This window comes from Lithobates pipiens, unplaced genomic scaffold (genome assembly GCF_037356315.1).
Source record: "Lithobates pipiens isolate NorthernLeopardFrog02 unplaced genomic scaffold, aLitPip1_a1.2 Scaffold_13, whole genome shotgun sequence".
Lineage (NCBI taxonomy): Eukaryota > Metazoa > Chordata > Amphibia > Anura > Ranidae > Lithobates > Lithobates pipiens.
Window position 1 is genome coordinate 531,069,983 of NW_027507718.1, and position 21,948 is coordinate 531,091,930.

The 21,948-nt window shown below is 49.7% G+C and overlaps 1 protein-coding gene across 1 annotated transcript; it reads right to left on the minus strand.

The window, feature by feature from the left end:
* Positions 1-1,316: 1,316 nt before the first annotated feature.
* On the minus strand, positions 1,317-21,744 carry LOC143975690 (glutathione hydrolase 6-like). Its single transcript, XM_077478185.1, has 4 exons — positions 21,597-21,744; positions 17,868-18,244; positions 12,639-12,752; positions 1,317-5,215 (listed from the first exon to the last, which is right to left on the minus strand). Exons 1-4 carry the CDS (start codon positions 21,680-21,682, stop codon positions 4,020-4,022), a joined length of 1,773 nt encoding a protein of 590 aa, XP_077334311.1. The 5' UTR covers positions 21,683-21,744; the 3' UTR covers positions 1,317-4,019.
* Between the last annotated feature and the right edge of the window lie 204 nt (positions 21,745-21,948).

A 21,948-nucleotide genomic window follows, 5' to 3' on the forward strand; every position in this document is an offset into this window, starting at 1 on the left:
AGTCCCGTGTTGCCCAGAGAGAGCCCCAAAACATCTCTGCTCTAGAGGAGATTTGCATGGAGGCCAACATACCGGAAACAGTGTGTGACAACCTCGTTAAGACTTACAGAAAACGTCTGACCTCTGTCATTGCCAAAAAAGGATATATAACAAAGTATTGAGATAAACTTTTGGTATTGACCAAATACTTATTTTCCACCATAATTTGCAAATAAATTCTTTCCAAATCAGAGAATGTGATTGTCTGGATTTGTTTCCACATTTTGTCTCTCATAGTTGAGGTGACACCTATGATGACAATTACAGGTCTCTCTCATCTTTTTAAGTGGGAGAACTTGCACAATTGGTGGCTGACTAAATACCCTTTTGCCCCATTGTGTGTGTGTCTGTGTGTGTGTATAGGTATGTATTTGCTATATATATATATATATATATATATATATATATATATATATATATATATATATAGCAAACAATACACTTAGGGACTCTGAGGTAACCACATATACCTCGATTTCGTTGTTCAGTGACTGTCAAGTCCTATGGTTGTGTAGTTGCTCCTAGATTGACAATGAGTTGGCATGGTTTGAACCGTTGATACTAGGACTGGGAGGGAGCTAATATGTTTGTACTACCATTCCTATGAAAACAAGTAAAAGTGTGATGTGGAATGTTTTTAAAAGGCAACATATAGGCATGGACTCCCTCACATTATGCAATGCCTGCATATTCAGTGGGCAGCCTTGTGCACAGCCATATCATGGTAAGGGAAGAGGGCTTGATCTGTGCTTCAACTTCCAAAAGGTTGGGATTTGCAGAGGCAATCTAGTCTTTTTGGGACACTCTGAGACCTTGGAGAACTCTGGGCTCTTGGAACACTCTAGGATCTTGGGACACTTTGGGCTCTATGTACATTCTGTGCTCTATGGACATTCTGGTCTCTCAGGGTACTCAGTGCTCTATAGGCTCTTGAGACAGTATGGGCTCTTGGTGCTCTGTGGTCATTCTGTGCTCTATGGACATTCTAGGCTCTTGGTGCACTCCATGCTCTATAGGCTCATGAGACAGTCTGGGCTCTTGGGGCACTTGGTGCTCTATGGACATTCTGGGCTCTATGAACATTCTGGGGCCTTGGAGAACCTTTTCAAGGGCCAACCTGTAAATAAACTGTCAATAAATCTATGCAAGTTATTTCCTGGGATCTCCTTCTATTCTCCAGAAGAATTTGTGTAGAAGGTTTGTGGTCATCACCAGTGTCCCCTATAAAAGACAATCGATGAACTCTTCAGTCTGAGAAATAACCATAACACATACAATTTGACCAGTGCTAAATATTTATATGGGTCACAGGAAACCCTGATAAGGATCTAGAGTGGTTCTACTCCAATATAACAAAAATACACTCAGTATTTTATTTGTACTGCAAAACACACATTTTATATATTTCCATATTTAACATTTAGGGTGCTTTTCTAGTTTTAAACTAGATTTTAAATTGGATTTAACTATAAATAATGTTCAGTGCAGTTCCTGGTGACAAATACATACAGAAATACAAAAAATATTTCAAACATTATTAGACTTCATTAAAAAAAAGTGCAATTCAATTGATCTGTTGCATAGAATTGTGCGTGAATGAGTCAGGAGTGAGTGTGGCGAACAACAGAACCTTGTAATATGGTAATAGCAAAAAGCATTTGTATGAAATAACCAACCAGACCCTGAAAAAAAAAAAGTAGCTTTCTGCCCCGCATCCAAATATAGATGTTTGGTCCCTCCAAAAGGTAGGTCCCTGTCTAACACCCCAAAGGCAGGTCCCTTCCTTCCACTGATGGTAGGCTTCGTATTCCCCTCCAAAATGTAAACAGGTCTCCCCAAAAGGAATGTCTCTGCCATCCAAATATAGATCTCTGCTTTCTCCTCAAAAAGTACAGTAGACCCCTGACTAACCCTCAAAAGGTATTCCCCGGAACATGTAGACAAGTCTCTGTCTCCTCACCAAAAGGTAGATCACCGTCTCCCCAAAAAGGTAGACCCCCCATTTTTAGACCCCCCCTCTTTGCCTCACAACCAAATATAGATCTCTGGACTCTCCAAAGTTAGATCCCTACTTCTCCACCAAAGGTAGAGCACTGCCTTGCCCCAAAAGGTAGACCCCCCAAAGCATAAGCTCAGGCACAACACCAAAGAAGATCTCTACATCCCTCCAAAAAGTAGATTGCTGCCTCCCCAATCAAAAGGTAGGTCCCTGCCCCACCAACTCTCCGTTTCACCATCTTAAAAAGGTAGGTCCCACCCTTCCAAAAGGTTGATTTCCACTTTCCTTTCAAAGGTAGGTCTTTATCTCTCCCCCAAAGGTAGGTCTAGTCTTTCATCCAATTATATGTCTCTGCATCACTCCAAAGGAAGCTTTCTGCATCCTTCCATGGGTAAGTCTCTACCTCCTCCCCCAAACATAGGTCAGTTCCTCCCCACAAAAAGTAGGATTCTGTCTCCTCCCAATATATATGTCTTTGCAATTTAGAAGTATGCCACCTTAAGGTAGGTCACTGCCACCCCACAAGGTAAGTGTGTTCTCTTACATTTGATCAGTTTCACAATGTACTGGAGCGTACCACAAGTAATACAAAAAAAAAAAAAACACAGAACCAAGACGAGATGGGTTCCTGAAAGAATACTCAGTTCAACGAACTCCCTAAGGAACTATCATCTTTACTTGACACAGCCAAACTTTTGAGATAGCATTTCATTATTGCTTGTAAAATACTATTATACTTTAAGCTGCATGTAAACCTATAAGCATGGCGTAGATCAGGGATATGCAATTAGCGGACCTCCAGCTGTTGCAGAACTATGAATCCCATGAGGCACAGCAAGACGCTGATAGGCACAAGCATGAAACCTAGAGGCAGAGGCATGATGGGACTTGTAGTTTTGCAACAGCTGGAGGTCCGCTAATTGCAGATCCCTGGCGTAGAGCATGGCCAATAACTTCCAATGTGAAATCAAATTGATGACAGCATTCCTGTTCTACACTTCTTCCCCATAATGTTTCCTGTGAGTCAGCCGCTTCATATAAAACGGGAGGTCTGCAGCTCATCAGCAGGTAAAACATGGAGTATAAGACCCCTAAAGTAGCTTCATGGGTTACGAACATCACCAAATGATCCCTGCAGGGCCAGGAAAGAGTCAAACGCCCCACAAGACTGTACAGGTTTAGGGCCGTTTAGGTTTTTTTACCCCATGAGATTACTATGGGGGGGGGGGTTGATCGTTTACTATACATTCAGTTGAGCTGTAATGAGCCTTGCGGGACCTCAATGAGCTTGCACTGCTTATCAAACGCCGGTAGATGTTCCTGGGCAGAAACACCAAGGGTTGAGGGTAATTGGGGGCAGATGGCAAAGTAATTAATCGTTAACGGAAGGCACAGAGTGAACTGTGTCAAAATTTAATACTTTTCAAAATTCCCCAATAATTACCCAAACAAGACTTCACTTCAACAGCCGAGTTGACAGTAGTGATAAATTATACACCACTGCCTAGTCCTTCATGTTGGGTCATACCCTTGGCGGACAGCACCAGATGCAAAGGCCAAGCAGGGTCTTTTCCCGTGCCCCGCGCTACCAGTAAACCCAAAAAGAAGCTGATGACATTCCAAAAAATCCAACATAAGTGTAAATTTATTGTTCAAGACATGGGAGGTGTCCTAGGGGGGGCTTTGTCTTAAAGCCTGCCTGGAACAATAAAGTTACACTTATTTTGGATTTAAGGGAATGTCATCAGTTTCCTTTTATATTTACTGGAAGATCTGGGCACAGGAAAAGCCCCTACTTGGCATGATGGTGTAAACTCTTGGGATCTGAGCGTCCAGCCAACCCTTCAACAGACATTGGTACCATATCAAAGTCCATGCTGATAAAATACTATTTAGCTTGCTAAACATAACTGAAAAGAGAACTTCTTGTCCATGGAAGCCATCTTCGAGGAGCTTATTTTTGACATTAATTAGGAAATGGCTAAAGTCCAGCAGTATAACAGCAAGGTCCATGAGACTTCATAACATGCACATGTTCTGCCTGAACTTCCACCGCCACTACCGGCTCTGTGCTGTTACCCTGCAGCCCAAAGTACTCCATCCAGGGGTCAGAGCCTACAGGTTGAACCTCCACCAGGGATCCAGTCACGGATTCCGTCAGGTCCTTCTCCAAGAGGAGATGACGTATGATAACTTGAGCCAGGGAGAATGGCACTGAACTTCCCCCGTAAGCGGACAACCCGATCACGTCATTATCCTCCCCATATATCAGCACTGATGGGCAGGCCCAGTAAAGGGGTCTGGAGCTCTGCAAGGAAACCTGACTTTGAACAAAGTCACTGAGAAGGATCCCTGTAGATGAAGAAACAAACCCGGATCCAAAGGTGCTGTTGAGCGTGAGGGACAACACAAAGATATCTCCAGAAGCGTCAGCTATCATGACATTGCTTCCAACAGGCGCCGGGCTCCATGTGGGCAGCTGTAAAGGAGATAATTGGGAAGATAAGTCTCTAGGCCAGGCTCCACTCTGTGTATACATCGCCTTCGAAAAATTTAGGAGACGCTCAGAAACCGACTCCATGCTTTGCTCATGCTCTTCTTCGTAAATCTTTTGAATGGAGTTGGAGAGGATTTTCCCGGCAGTGGGACCACCAGAAGTGAACAAAGTTAGTGCATCCAAGTGAAGTGTCAGCGGGTCTTCTAGGGTAAGATATCTGGAGATGGACTCTCTGAATTTCTTATCTTCTGTAACCCCAATGTCACTCATCAGACTGTGTATGAGGTCATCTGAAAGCGCAGGGTCTGAAACGGAACTTCCAATCTTATCCAAGAGTTTGCCCAGCGTGGGATTTTCTACTCTCTCTCCAACGTCTTTAAGATTTTGTTGAGGATCACAGAAGAGGTTCCGCAGACCCTCAGAGCTTAGAACCTTCTCGTGATTTGCCATAAGAGCAGCACGAAGGCTGGAGTCCACCAAGAATCCCTTTTCTGATAGAATGACAGCAGAACTTACTAGCTGAGCCCAGGGTTTCATTCCGTACTTCTGATGAAGCACCCATAACCCCTGAAGAACCTGAGGTACTCCATATGAAATTGAAGACGTTTCTCTGGGTATTGCATTTAATACTGAGGTGTTCTGTGAGGCTTGGTTGAAATAGATGGATGAGAAGACTCCACCTGAAATGACATATGGCGAGATGACTTAGCTTTATGCTAGTTATTTGGTTGCATTTCAGCAAGAAAGAGAAAAAAAATTCCACATAAACCAAATTATTTCCTATTTCCCCCCCTAAATTCCACCAGTCCCCTCCCTCTTACCTTCCCAACTACGCTCGCGACAATGTTGAGTAGCCTAGATCTCACAAGATGATCCTGCACTTGGCTACATGGCATTCCCCAGGATCTTCTCATCAGGTGGATGATGTAACTCCCTACCACTGCAGAGGTTGGGGAAGGTAAGGAACGGAAGGTGGAACATCTGCTTTAGGTACCAGGTTATTGATGATGTGTAGGCGATCACTGGAGAGGTAAGTAGAAGTTGACTGGTGGAATATAGTGGGTAATTGGACACATAAGTGAGATGATTGGTCTCCATAGTGCATGTGGCAGCATCATCCTCACTCTTTCCAATTGTAGGTCCTCCCAATTACCTTCTACCCCTTGATGTGTAGATCCTCCCAATTACCTTCTACCCCTTGATGTGTAGATCCTCCCAATTACCTTCTACCCCTTGATGAGCTCCCAATCACTTTTTCCCACCAAATGTGTCCTTCCAATCATTTTCTACTCCCTCCTCCCAGTGTGTAAGTCCTCCCAATCACCTTCTACTACCCATGTGTAGGTTTTCCCAAACATCTTCTACCTCTGGGGCATACAGTAGGTCTTCCCAATTATATCCTACCTCATGATGTGTAGGTTTGCGTCTTCCTAATTATCTTCTACCCCATTATGTATAGATTGTCTCTGTCAGGGCTGGCTTAGCCCTTCCTCCTCTGGGGTGGCCGCTCAGCTGTCGGCTAATTGCCAGCTCTCTTCTCTTTCCACAGTTACCAGCTGTTCCCGATGATGCTCCACTGACCTGCCTATTTAAAGCCTTCCTGCTCACTTTTTCATTTGCCTTCACGTTGGTCACATCAATAGGAACCATCTCCTGATCTTTGTTTCAAGACTGGCTTGCTGACATCCCACCTGGCTTCTTATCCTGCTTGCGGTTGCTCTCCTTGGATCCCTGACTTCAGGCCTGGCTGATTACCCGATCTGGTTAATGAACTTTGGACTGGCTGACTACCCGATCTGGCTACTGGACTCTGGCTATGCTTGACTACACTTTTTTCTATTTACTTTTTTATTTTTTATTAATAAACAAGTGTGATTTGATTGTACTTCTGTCTCGGTCTGTTTCATGGTTCCTGACATTGTCTCAATCAACTTCTACACCTTGCTATGCTGGTTTTCCTAATCACCTTCTACACCTCTACATGTAGATCCACCCAAACATCTCCTACCCCTGATGTATAGGTCTCCTCAATCATCTTGATTGGTAGAGTGTAGGGAGCAATTAGAAGTTTAAAGTGGTTTGGTACCTAAAAATGAAACTTCATCTTATTAAAATCACCATATTGAATACTTACCTAAATGAACCCTGAAAAAAAAAATTATTCTTTACTTACCTTTTATTTCAGATGTTTCTGCTGACTTCCGGGTTGTCCTCCCGTGGGAGTAGGCGTGGTTATCGTCCTCGCAATGGTCCCTGGGAAATTTCTAAGCTATTTCCCAAGAATCCATGGGGGGACAATGAAATTGCGAAATCTCGCGAGATTTCGTTAGGACGCCGGTCACGTGACGAGGGCGTGCCCGAATTTGCCATTTTTAAAGTGGGCAGGCAGCTGTATCTGCCATTACCACTATTGCACACTGAGCATGTGCGAGATGGAGCGGAGCATGCTGGGAGCCGAGCGTCATCGATACACAGGAAGTAAATGCCTGTGGGCTTCAGACGCCCACACTTAAAATGGAAAACGCCAGAGCACTTTTTTAAAAGTCATCCCGAGGAAAAGAATCGTCGCACCGGGGGTCAAAAAAACGCCAGACGTGGATGCTAAGCGAAGGTAGCAGTCGCCCACCTGTAACACAGGTAAGAAAAAAAAAAAAAAAAAGAGCGGAATCCCGCTTTAAAAAAAAAAAAAAAAACCTAATTCTACAAATCAACATCCTTCTTCTCTATACCAATCAACTTCCAGTTACTCCTTATACTCTACCAATCATCTATTACTTATGTGTCCAATTACATACTATACTCCGCCAGTCACCTTCTTCTACTTACCTCTCCAGTGATCGCCTACACTTCATCAATAACCCGATACCTAAAGCAGATGTCCCACCTTCAGTTCCTTAACTTCCTCAACCTCTGCAGTGTAGGGCGTTATGTCATCCACCTACCAAGAAGAACCTCGGGGGAAGGCCATGTAGCCAAAATCTCACAAGAAGACCCTGCAGCGCAGTTCCGGATCATCTTGTGCGATCTGGGCTACTCAACATTCTTGTGAATGCAGTTGTAAAGTTTCTAGGCAAACCATAGGGGGTCGAGGGGCCCCAAGAAAGGAGGTGAGTTGGGCATTAATATCCACAAAAACAGTTGTTTACGTAGATGAACCGGAGCATGCCAAAATACATCAAGAAACCTGGCCGGAAAGAGTGAGGATGATGCTGCCACCTGCACTATGGAGATCAGGGAAGGGTAAGTATATTATCTAAGTATATTTCCCCCACGGGTATATTTTATGGAGGGGATCATGGTTTCCAACCGTCAGTAAATTTACTGACAGCATGTGTTTTTTTGCAACTGTCTGTAAATATTAGAGGCTGATAATTTGTCCTGCCGTATTGACTCTGAGGCCGCGTACACACGGACGGACTGTTCGCCCAACTTTGTTTGTCAAACAGTTTCGGCAAACAGTCCGCTCAAAATTAGCATGGACGGACATGGCCACACACGGCACTTTTTGAGCAGACTGTTTCAGCGAACTGTTTGCCAAACAGTTCGCTCAACTTTTGAAATGAACGGACTCGCCCACGTAAGGCGGAGGCAAATCCGCCCATTTCGAGCGCGTGTACAGGTAGGCGGGGCCCGCGAAGGAGACGTCGCGGGCTCCGCCGCCTGGAATGGACTTAAAGGGGAACCCCAACGCCGAAAAAAATCGGCATGGGGTCCCCCCAAAGTCCACAACAGACCCTTGTCCGAGCACGCTACCCGGCCGGCCAGGAAAGGGGGGCGAGCGAGCGCGCCCCCCCTCCTGAGCCGTACCAGGCCGCGTGCCCTCAACATGGGGGGGTGCCTTGGAGAAGGGGGGGCCACGCGGCCCCCCCACCCCAAAGCACCTTGTCCCCATGTTGATGAGGACAAGGGCCTCTTCCCGACAACCCTGGCCGTTGGTTGTCGGGGTCTGCGGGCGGGGGGCTTATCGGAATCTGGGAGCCCCCTTTAAGAAGGGGGCCCCCGGATACCGGCCCCCCACCCTATGTGAATGAGTATGGGGTACAATGTACCCCTACCCATTCACCTGTGAAATAAAGTACAAAAAAAAAACACAACACAGAGAAAAAATATTTTATTGCACAGCTCCGGGGGGTCTTCCGTCTTCGGGGGTCTTCTCGCCGGACTCCTCCGCTATCTTCGTGTAGCTCTTTTACTAGCGGAGGAGCCCGGCTTTCTCCCTCCCCGCCGCCGGCCTCTTCTCCCGACTTCGGGGGTCTTGTCCCCCTCTTCGGTTCTTCTGCCGGGCCACCGCGCCTTCTTGTAGCTCTTTTACAGGCGGTGGCCCGGTCTTCTGTCGCCGCTGTCGCTGTCGCCGCCTTCCGTTCTTCTTCTTCTTCTTCTTGTTCTTCTTCTTCTTCCCCAGGAGATGTTGACACGTCGCTCTCTCCGGCCGGAATGCCAGAGCCGCGCTGTGCGGTCACTTATATAGTGACAATGGGGCGGTGTCACATGGTATATGTCACATGGGTTGGTCACATGGGTTGATGTCACATGGGGACTATGACATCGTAAGGGGGCGGGGTCACCATGTGACCAACCCATGTGACATATACCATGTGACACCGCCCCATTGTCACTATATAAGTGACCGCACAGCGCAGCTCTGGCATTCCGGCCGGAGAGAGCGACGTGTCAACATCTCCTGGGGAAGAAGAAGAAGAACAAGAAGAAGAACGGAAGGCGGCGACGGCGACGGCGACAGCGACAGAAGACCGGGCCACCGCCTGTAAAAGAGCTACAAGAAGGCGCGGTGGCCCGGCAGAAGAACCGAAGGCAGCGCCGACAGAAGACCGGGCCACCGCCTGCAAAAGAGCTACAAGAAGGCGCGGTGGCCCGGCAGAAGAACCGAAGAGGGGGACAAGACCCCCGAAGTCGGGAGAAGAGGCCGGCGGCGGGGAGGGAGAAAGCCGGGCTCCTCCGCTAGTAAAAGAGCTACACGAAGATAGCGGAGGAGTCCGGCGAGAAGACCCCCGAAGACGGAAGACCCCCGGAGCTGTGCAATAAAATATTTTTTCTCTGTGTTGTGTTTTTTTTTGTACTTTATTTCACAGGTGAATGGGTAGGGGTACATTGTACCCCATACTCATTCACATAGGGTGGGGGGCCGGTATCCGGGGGCCCCCTTCTTAAAGGGGGCTCCCGGATTCCGATAAGCCCCCCGCCCGCAGACCCCGACAACCAACGGCCAGGGTTGTCGGGAAGAGGCCCTTGTCCTCATCAACATGGGGACAAGGTGCTTTGGGGTGGGGGGGGCCGCGCGGCCCCCCCTTCCCCAAGGCACCCCCCCATGTTGAGGGCACGCGGCCTGGTACGGCTCAGGAGGGGGGGCGCGCTCGCTCGCCCCCCTTTCCTGGCCGGCCGGGTAGCGTGCTCGGACAAGGGTCTGTTGTGGACTTTGGGGGAACCCCCACGCCGATTTTTTCGGCGTTGGGGTTCCCCTTTAAGCCCATTCCAGGCGGCGGAGCCCGCGACGTCTCCTTCGCGGGCCCCGCCTACCTGTACACGCGCTCGAAATGAGCAGACTTTCCTCCGAGCGGGAACAGTTTGCTCATTTCGAAAGTAGCCTACACACGGACGGACTGTTCGCTCAAACACAGTTTCAGCGGACAGTTTTTCGGAATTTCTGAAAGACTTTGTCCGTCAAACTGTCCGCTGAAACTGTCCGCTGAAAGCCCACACACGGGCGGACTGTCCGCCCAAACACTGTTCAGCGGACAAGGTTGGGCGAACAGTCCGCCCGTGTGTACGCGGCCTTACTTGTTATGTTTATTGTCAGTGTTTCCATATCATGTTTATACTGTTTAAATATTGGATTGTCTTAGTTTTTTTTTCCCAGTCATTTTTCAGGTTGTCAGAAAAAAATAAAATAAAAAAAAATGTGCTCTCTCAGTAGATTTTCCATGTTTTGCCAGTAAAAAAATGCTGCAGGAGGTTGGCAACCCTGGAGTGGAGGTGGGGCAACTTGAATAAGTGGGTACTCCTATTCACCTTCTACCCTCTGATGTGTAGGTCCTCCTAATCATACTCTACCTCCCAATGTGCAGGTCCTCCAAAACACTTTTTACACCTCAGTGTAGGTCCCCCCAATCAACTGTTATCCATCTGATGTGTAAACCCTACAAATCACCTTCTATCCCCCGATGTGTAGGTCCTCCCAATCACTGCCTACCCCTTGATGTGTAGATCCTCCCAATTACCTTCTACCCCTTGATGTGTAGGTCCTCCCAATCACCTTCTACCCCTTGATGTGTAGGTCCTCCCAATTACCTTCTACCCCTTGATGTGTAGGTCCTCCCAATTACCTTCTACCCCTTGATGTGTAGGTCCTCCCAATTACCTTCTACCCCTTGATGTGTAGGTCCTCCCAATTACCTTCTACCCCTTGATGTGTAGATCCTCCCAATCACCTTCTACCCTTGATGTGTAGATCCTCCCAATTACCTTCTACCCCTTGATGTGTAGAGCCTCCCAATTACCTTCTACCCCTTGATATGTAGGTCCTCCTAATCATACTCTACCTCCCAATGTGCAGGTCCTCCAAAACACTTTTTACACCTCAGTGTAGGTCCCCCCAGTCAACTGTTATCCATCTGATGTGTAAACCCTTCAAATCACCTTCTACCCCTTGATGTGTAGATCCCTCCCAATCATCTTCTACCCCTTGATGTGTAGGTCCTCCCAATCACCTTCTACCCCTTGATGTGTAGAGCCTCCCAATTACCTTCTACCCCTTGATGTGTAGGTCCTCCCAATTACCTTCTACCCCTTGATGTGTAGGTCCTCCCAATCACTGCCTACCCCTTGATGTGTAGGTCCTCCCAATCACTGTCTACCCCTTGATGTGTAGATCCTCCCAATTACCTTCTACCCCTTGATGTGTAGATCCTCCCAATTACCTTCTACCCCTTGATGTGTAGATCCTCCCAATTACCTTCTACCCCTTGATGTGTAGATCCTCCCAATTACCTTCTACCCCTTGATGAGCTCCCAATCACCTTTTCCCACCAAATGTGTCCTTCCAATCATTTTCTACTCCCTCCTCCCAGTGTGTAAGTCCTCCCAATCACCTTCTACTACCCATGTGTAGGTTTTCCTAAACATCTTCTACCTCTGGGGCATACAGAAGGTCTTCCCAATTATATCCTACCTCATGATGTGTAGGTATGCGTCTTCCTAATTATCTTCTACCCCATGATGTATAGATTGTCTGTCAGGGCTGGCTTAGCCCTTCCTCCTCTGGGCTGGCCGCTCAGCTGTCGGCTAATTGGCAGCTCTCTTCTCTTTTCACAGTTACCAGCTGTTCCCGATGATGCTCGTCTGACCTGCCTATTTAAAGCCTTCCTGCTCACTTTTCCATTTGCCTTCGCGTTGGTCACATCACTAGGAACCATCTCCTGATCTTTGTTTCAAGACTGGCTTGCTGACATCCCTCCTGCCTTCTCAACATGCTTGCAGTTGCTCTCCTTGGATCCCTGACTTCAGGCCTGGCTGATTACCCGATCTGGTTAATGAACTTTGGACTGGCTGACTACCTGATCTGGCTACTGGACTCTGGCTATGCTTGACTACGCTTTTTTCTATTTACCTTTTTATTTTTTATTAATAAACAAGTGTGATTTGATTGTACTTCTGTCTCAGTCTGTTTCATGGTTCCTGACATTGTCTCAATCAACTTCTACACCTTGCTATGCTGGTTTTCCTAATCACCTTCTACACCTCTACATGTAGATCCACCCAAACATCTCCTACCCCTGATGTATAGGTCTCCTCAATCATCTTCTGACCCCTGATGTGTAGATCCTCCCAATCATCTTTTACCACCTGATATGAAGGTCCTCCAGTCACCTTCTAGTCTCAATGTATAGTTCCTCCCATCACCTTTTACTGCCCCACCACCTTCCCATATGAAGGTCCACGCAAAACATCTTCTACCTTTGATGTGTAAGTCTTTCCAATCATCTTCCCCCCCCCCCCCCCTCTGATGTGTATGTATAGGTCATCCCAATCACATTTATGTATAGTCTGTAGCACCAATCCTACAGGTGAAGGTAGACAATCACTTACCCAAGCTGGAAGTGTGTGGGTGTACAACCACCAAACAGAACACAGCAGAGATTCCTGCATCAACCACCGAACCCCCCGACTGGAGGATGTCCCGAGCCAACATGGAGCATGTCTCTGTCACCATGGAAAGAAAAGAGTAACATGTGATGAATGTGAGGGAGTAATTATGAACAGTGATGGGTCACATTCAACTGGACTTGTTCTGTCATGATGAATGGGCGGCACAGTGGTGTAGTGGTTAGCACTCTCGCCTAGCAGTAAAAATGGTCGCTGGTTCAAATCCCAACCATGACACTACCTGCCTGGAGTTTGCATGTTCTCCCTGTGCCTGTGTGGGTTTCCTCCGGGTACTCCGGTTTCCTCCCACACTCCAAAGACATGCTGATAGGTTAATTGCCCTTTGTCCAAAATTGGCCCTAGTATATGAATGGGGATCGTGGATTGTGGGCTCCTTGAGGGTAGGGACCGATGTGAGAGTGCAATGCACAGGGATAGGGGCAATTGTAGACACTCACTCAGGTTGAACTGGATGGACTGGTGTCTTTATTCAACCTTACTATGTAACTATGATGATGTTTACTCCTCATTTAATTAGATTATTTATTGTATCATCCTTATTTCTAATGAGTGTCAGGAACGTTCTCAATTATTTATACCCCAATATGCCAGGAACTTCTCCCAGTAATTTTAGCAACTTCATCCAATCACCATGGCGTGTGTAACAACAGAAAAAAAAAAGATGTTGATTGTTCAAGAACCTGGTGGGAGGTGTGAGCATTGCAGTGCACCCTGTTCTGTTCCAAGTCTGAATGGGGCGGGTCTCAAATTTAAACCTCTCATCCTGTTCTTGGGTATGGGTTACACTATCATCAGGGGTGCCGTCATTTGATGGCACCCCTGATGAACCCAGACAGGTCTCTGGTAGATTGGTATAGCGGCAGGGGAAGACTCAGAGAGGAGGAAGAGGCAGGGGGAAGACTCGGAGAGGAGGAAGAAGAGGCAGGGGGGGAAGACTCGGAGAGGAGGAAGAAGAGGCAGGGGGGGAAGACTCGGAGAGGAGGAAGACTCGGAGAGGAGGAAGACTCGGAGAGGAGGAAGAGGGGGGGGGAGAGGAGGAGAGGAGGAAGGAGCAGGGGGGGAAGACTCGGGAGAGGAGGAAGGAGCAGGGGGGGGGAAGACTCGGAGAGGAGGAAGGAAGAGGCAGGGGGGAAGACTCGGAGAGGAGGAAGAAGAGGCAGGGGGGGAAGACTCGGAGAGGAGGAAGACTCGGAGAGGAGGAAGAAGAGGCAGGGGGGGGAAGACTCCGGAGAGGAGGAAGAGGGGGGGGGAGAGGAGGAGAGGAAGGAAGGAGCAGGGGGGGAAGACTCGGAGAGGAGGAAGGAGCAGGGGGGGGGGGGGAAGACTCGGAGAGGGAGGAAGGAGCAGGGGGGGGGAAGACTCGGAGAGGAGGAAGGAAGCAGGGGGGGGGGGGGAAGACTCGGAGAGGAGGAAGGGAGCAGGGGGGGGGGGGGAAGACTTGGAGAGGAGGAAGGAGCAGGGGGGGGGAAGACTCGGAGAGGAGGAAGGAGCAGGGGGGGGGGAAGACTCGGAGAGGAGGAAGGAGCAGAGGGGGGGGAAGACTCGGAGAGGAGGAAGGAGCAGGGGGGGGGGAAGACTCGGAGAGGGAGGAAGGAGCAGGGGGGGGGGGAAGACTCGGAGAGGAGGAAGGAGCAGGGGGGGAAAGACTCGGAGAGGAGGAAGGAGCAGGGGGGGGGGGGGAAGACTCGGAGAGGAGGAAGGAGCAGGGGGGGGGGAAGACTCGGAGAGGGAGGAAGGAGCAGGGGGGGGGGGAAGACTCGGAGAGGAGGAAGGAGCAGGGGGGAAGATTGGGAGAGGAGGAAGGAGCAGGGGGGGAAGACTCGGAGAGGAGGAAGGAGCAGGGGGGGAGAAAGACTCGGAGAGGAGGAAGGAGCAGGGGGGGGGGGGAAGACTCGGAGAGGAGGAAGGAGCAGGGGGGGGGGAAGACTCGGAGAGGAGGAAGGAGCAGGGGGGGGGAAGACTCGGAGAGGAGGAAGAGCAGGGGGGGGAAGATTGGGAGAGGAGGAAGGAGCAGGGGGGGAAGACTCGGAGAGGAGGAAGGGGCAGGGGGGGAAGACTCGGAGAGGAGGAAGGGGCAGGGGGGGAAGACTCGGAGAGGAGGAAGGAGCAGGGGGGGGAAGACTCGGAGAGGAGGAAGGAGCAGGGGGGGGAAGACTCGGAGAGGAGGAAGGAGCAGGGGGGGGAAGACTCGGAGAGGAGGAAGGAGGCAGGGGGGGAAGACTCGGAGAGGAGGAAGAGGCAGGGGGGAAGACTCAGAGGAGGAGGAGGAGGAGGAGGAAGGAGCAGGGGAAAGAGTCAGAGAGGAGGAAACTGTTTTTACATTTGGTGCATAACAAAAGCTAGTAGAAACGAGTGTTGAAAATGATATTCCTAAATTGATATATCACTAAAAAGTAAAATACAAAAAGGATAAGAAAAATGGGAGGGGGGGGGGGGTCTCATAAGGAGAGCCCTCAAAGTTGGACAAAATTAGTCCGGTACCTCATCCTAAAGATTCATTACACAAAGACCCCAACTACTAAACTAGAAGGACTATAACTGTATCAATAGGTAAAAATGTATCAAAAATATTTATTGTATGGAGTAAAAACATTGGAAAAACATGAAATTGTACATATGTACCACAAACGAAACATAAAACAAAAAATAGGAACATAAAAATGTTCTTCTTAGTGTTGATTATCACCAACCCCACATCCATGGGGGGGGATGTCAGACTTGCTGTTGCTCCGATGTAGGTTGCGTTTCGTGGGGCACAGCTCACTTCTCAGGAAATGTAAAAACACAGACAATACACTAGAATAAACAATGCAAATGTCAGTCAAGATCACATCTCATCACTCAGTGTAGTGGTCTAGTGATCTATTGCCACATATTTTGAAATTTTGTATAAAAAAAAAGGAGATATATAAATGGAGTAGAAGAGTATATCATATGTATTCTTCACACAATCAGCGGCCGCTCCCTCCTGATCAGATGGCACAGTCCACACACAGTTTGTAAGGGGGTCAGGCTCCTATATGAACATTCCAGATGGAATGATACATCATATGGGTAGTAGAGTCATCCATACAGTATATCATCATATTGCCAAGTACACTATATGATTAGGCCAAGGATATCATAATGTGGGCAGGGGGCGGACTGACCATTGGGGCCACTCGGGCACTGCCCGAGGGCCCCGTTCCACTAGGGGGCCCCCCCATCAGGGTTTCCAGCCTCAGTAAAACCAGGGAAAGTATGTAAAAATCTTTTTTTTTTTTTTTTTTTTTTACATCTGTCTCTGAAATGTCCCTCACCGACATCCTTTTGGTCTAAAAATCCAGAGATTATTCCTGCCCCGCCTCTCCAGTACCTTCTCAGCCAATAGAAACATGTCTGTGTATACTGTGTTTGTGTATACTGTGTGTGTGTGTGTTTGTGTATACTGTGTGGCCCCATAATCTCCTATTGCCCGGGGGCCCCATGAGTTGTCAGTCTGCCCCTGGAGGGACAGTATTAATACGTTAGGCCTTCGCAGGTTGGAACGGGAGCATGTTCTGGTCTTATAGGGTGGAGCGGGGAAAGACCAATGGGAGGAAGTTTAACATCTGTCTGTGTATACGGTGTGATTGTATACTGTGTGTGTGTGCATGTGTATATACTGTGTGGCCCCATAATGTCTGATTGCCTGGGGGCCCCATAAGTTGTCAGTCCGCCACTGAATGTGGGGGGTCCCAAAATTACAAACTACACCCCTATTGTTTATTCTAGTGTGTGCCTGAAGAAGTGAGTTGTGCCCTGCGAAACGCAACCTGCGTCGGAGCAACAGCAAGTCTTACATCCCCCCCATGGATGGTGATAATCTGAGAAGAACATTTTTTATGTTCATTTTTTGATACATATGTACAATTTCATGTTTTTCCAAAGTTTTTATGCTGTGCAATAAATATTTTTGATACTTGTTTACCTATCAGTAGCGTTATAGTCCTTCTAGTTTAGTAGTAATGGTCTTTGTGTAATAAAATACAAAGGAAAATTATAAAACCAAAAAAAAAAAAAACTATCCACAACTTTCTTAACCACTTTCAGCCCCCGGACCATTTTGCTGGTCAAAGACCAGACCACTTTTTGCGATTCGGCACTGCGTCACTTTAACTGACAATTGCGCGGTCGTGCGACGTGGCTCCCAAACAAAATTGACGTCCTTTTTTTCCCACAAATAGAGCTTTCTTTTGGTGGTATTTGATCACCTCTACGGTTTTTATTTTTTGCGCTATAAACAAAAATAGAGCGACAATTTTGAAAAAAAAAAAAACGCATTATTTTTTACTTTTTGTTATAATAAATATCCCCCAAAAATATATAAAAAAAACATTTTTTTCCCTCAGTTTAGGCCGATACGTATTCTTCTACATATTTTTGGTAAAAAAAAAAAAAAAAAAAAAAAAAATCACAATAAGCGATTATTGATTGGTTTGCGCAAAAGTTATAGCGTTTACAAAATATGGATAGTTTTATAGCATTTTTATTAATAATTTTTTATTATTTTTTTTTTTTACTAGTAATGGCGGCGATCAGCGATTTTTATTGTGACTGCGACATTGCGGCGGACACATCAGACATTTTTGACACGTTTTTGGGACCATTGTCATTTATACAGTAATCAGTGCTATATAAATGCAGTGATTCCTGTGTAAATGACACTGGCAGTGAAGGGGTTAACCAGTGGGTGGCAGTGTAGGGGTTAAGTGTTCCTAGGGGTGTGTTACTAACTGTGGGGGGGGGTTGGGCTTTCATTTAGTGAACACTGATCTCTCGCTCCAATCACATGGAGCAGAGATCAGCGTCACTAGTTGCTAGGCAGAATGGAGAAATGTTGTTTACAACGGCACTTCCTCCATTCGGCAGCTCCGTGAGACGATTGCGGCGATCGAGTCTGCGGGTCCCGCGACCGGACTCACGGGGGTCCCGACCAGCGCGGGAGAGCGCCGCCGGCGGCGCGCTCCCGATGGCAGGGCGGCAAATTTAAAAAGGGACGTACGTGTACGCCCATTTGCCTGCCCGTGCCATTCTGTCGACATACATCGTCGTTTTGCGCTGGTCGGCAAGTGGTTAAAATACCCCTAAGAGGTCGTAGGGTTCTATAGATCACCAGATTATATTCCTCACCAGAGTCGGTAACGGCTGCTGCTTGGTGGAAGGTGCCTCCAAAATGGTGATGGCCAGAAGAAGAGTTCCCGTCTTCATCTCCCTCAGCCTCTTCTTGGTCCGACGTTTGGGAATCATGGTGGTGGTGGTGGTGGTGGCGACCTTCTCCTAGCTCTTCATGGTTGGCCATTGATGGGGGACCTCCAGAAACATTACTATCTGAGGACTCGTCGAGGTGGACACCAAATTTTGGTTGGGTAGCCGGCGTTTCTGTATTTCTGAACTCGACATCGTACAAGACAAAGCCGACGGCCACCACCAGTAGGAGTAAGGAGGAGAAGATTCGAAAACAGGATTCTCGATAGCGTTTGCGGATGATGGGCGATGGCGGCGACTGGCTGCAAGACCAATGAAAATGATTTATTCTATTATATCATTATAATAAACTCGTATTGTTCTCACCAAACCAAGTTATGGGTTCGAGTATCTCGTCCCCGAAGAAATACTGAATACACGGACACCGGGGGGGGGGGTCGGACTTTGAATTGGTTTTAATCTGTATTAAAGAAATATTTTTTCATACATTTTGTATTTATTATTATATTCTATATATCATCATGTTTGGTATCTCATCTCCTCTTCATATCTTTCCATATCACCACCTCCCCAATCTCTGACCATGGCTACCATATCTAGCACAAAAAGAAGTTCTGGTATCCTTCTGGTATGGGTTTGGCAAATGAAGTAGTGTTGGTACAAGTGCTATAGAAGCAAATGGAAAGCAGAGTAGGGTTTAAGCCCCGGACCATTTTGCTGGCCAAAGACCAGAGCGCTTTCTGCGATTCGGCACTGCGCCGATTTAACTGACAATTGCGCGGTCGTGCGACGTGCCTCACAAACAAATATAAAATAGATTAAATGCCAACATCAACTCCTTCACACCATGGAGGTCCCGACGTGCACTTTTCATTTCATGTTGTGTGGGAAGATATGCAAATTCACACACAATGTGATCAGAGCCTGAGAGTTGTCATTGAGGGATATGAGTTTTGTATGGAAGAACACACATAGCACCGCCCCCTCACTGACACCCAGCACCGCCCCCCTCACCGACACCCAGCACCGCCCCCCTCACCGACACCCAGCACCGCCCCCCTCACCGACACCCAGCACCGCCCCCCTCACCGACACCCAGCACCACCCCCCTCACCGACACCCAGCACCGCCCTCCTCACCGACACCCAGCACCGCCCCCCTCACCGACACCCAGCACCGCCCTCCTCACCAACACCCAGCACCGCCCCCCTCACCGACACCCAGCACCACCCCCCTCACCGACACCCAGCACCGCCCTCCTCACCGACACCCAGCACCGCCCCCCTCACCGACACCCAGCACCGCCCCCCTCACCGACACCCAGCACCGCCCTCCTCACCGACACCCAGCACCGCCCTCCTCACCGACACCCAGCACCGCCCTCCTCACCGACACCCAGCACCACCCCCCTCACCGACACCCAGCACCGCCCTCCTCACCAACACCCAGCACCGCCCCCCTCACCGACACCCAGCACCGCCCCCCTCACCGACACCCAGCACCGCCCTCCTCACCGACACCCAGCACCGCCCCCCTCACCGACACCCAGCACCGCCCTCCTCACCGACACCCAGCACCGCCCTCCTCACCAACACCCAGCACCGCCCCCCTCACCGACACCCAGCACCGCCCCCCTCACCGACACCCAGCACCACCCCCCTCACCGACACCCAGCACCGCCCTCCTCACCAACACCCAGCACCGCCCCCCTCACCGACACCCAGCACCGCCCCCCTCACCGACACCCAGCACCGCCCTCCTCACCGACACCCAGCACCGCCCTCCTCACCGACACCCAGCACCGCCCTCCTCACCGACACCCAGCACCGCCCCCCTCACCGACACCCAGCACCGCCCTCCTCACCGACACCCAGCACCGCCCCCCTCACCGACACCCAGCACCGCCCCCCTCACCGACACCCAGCACCGCCCCCCTCACCGACACCCAGCACCGCCCTCCTCACCGACACCCAGCACCGCCCCCCTCACCGACACCCAGCACCGCCCCCCTCACCGACACCCAGCACCGCCCCCCTCACCGACACCCAGCACCACCCCCCTCACCGACACCCAGCACCGCCCTCCTCACCGACACCCAGCACCGCCCTCCTCACCGACACCCAGCACCGCCCCCCTCACCGACACCCAGCACCGCCCTCCTCTCCGACACCCAGCACCGCCCTCCTCACCGACACCCAGCACCGCCCTCCTCACCGACACCCAGCACCGCCCCCCTCACCGACACCCAGCACCGCCCCCCTCACCGACACCCAGCACCGCCCCCCTCACCGACACCCAGCACCGCCCCCCTCACCGACACCCAGCACCGCCCCCCTCACCGACACCCAGCACCGCCCTCCTCCTCACCGACACCCAGCACCGCCCTCCTCCTCACCGACACCCAGCACCGCCCTCCTCCTCACCGACACCCAGCACCGCCCTCCTCCTCACCGACACCCAGCACCGCCCTCCTCCTCACCGACACCCAGCACCGCCCTCCTCCTCACCGACACCCAGCACCGCCCTCCTCCTCACCGACACCCAGCACCGCCCTCCTCCTCACCGACACCCAGCACCGCCCTCCTCCTCACCGACACCCAGCACCGCCCTCCTCCTCACCGACACCCAGCACCGCCCTCCTCCTCACCGACACCCAGCACCGCCCTCCTCCTCACCGACACCCAGCACCGCCCTCCTCCTCACCGACACCCAGCACCGCCCTCCTCACCGACACCCAGCACCGCCCTCCTCACCGACACCCAGCACCGCCCTCCTCACCGACACCCAGCAACATCCAGCCGTACAGGTCTGACACACTCCACCGGCAGAACCCGATACACCGGTTGTGCTGGTGACAGCACACAACTCCATCCCCCACACTACAGTATACATCACTGCTAAACAATATGTATACAGCTGTTCCTGGCCAATATATACATCTTTGTGGACATTATATATATATATATAGACTATATTATCGAAAGTATTGGGACACCTGCCTTTACACACACATGAACTTCAATGGCATTCCAGCTTTGGTCCGGAGAGTTCAATATTGAGTTGGCCCTTTGCAGCTACAACAGCTTCACCTCTTCTGGGAAGGTTTAGGAGACGTGTCTATGGGAATGTTTCACCATTCTTCCAGAAGTGCATTTGTGAGGTCAGGCACTGATGTTGGATGAGAAGGCCTGGCTCGCAGTCTCCGCTCTAATTCATCCCAAAGGTGTTCTATCGGGTTGAGGTCAGGACTCTGTGCAGGCTGGATACAAAATGCCCCTCCCCACACACACACACACACACTTTTCACATATTTATTTGTATAATTTTCCTTCCACTTCACAATTATGTGACACTTTGTGTTGGTTCATCACATAAAATCCCAATAAAATACATTTATGGTTTTCAGTGTAACATGAGAAGATGTGGGGAATGTCAGGGGTGTGAATACTTTAAGACACTGTATATATTTGTTACCGGTATACAGATACCGAGTACAGAGCAAACCCGACCTCCGCACAGCACAGAGTACATCACTGTATATACACTAATCAGTATACAGAGATAGTCATACCTGTACAGGTGGATGGAGACCCCTCCCCCCGGGATATATATAGTATATGTATAGATGGTGACCCCCCTACATAGAGATATTACCTGTACAGGTGGATGGAGACCTCCCCCTCCTCCCCCGGGGAGTTCTGCACTTTCTGGTATCGGATTTCGGGTCTCGGTGGAGCCATCAGTCCCTGTCCTCACCTCTTCCTGACTCACCTGTTACCAGACACACCCGAGACACGCCCATCACCTCTCCATCTCCGCCCATCACCTCTCCATCTCCGCCCACTACCTGTCCATCTCCGCCCAATACCTATCCATCTCCGCCCACCACCTCTCCATCTCCGCCCATCACCTGTCCATCTCCGCCCATCACCTGTCCATCTCCGACCACCACCTCTCCATCTCCGCCCACTACCTGCCCATCTCCGCCCATCACCTGTTCATCTTC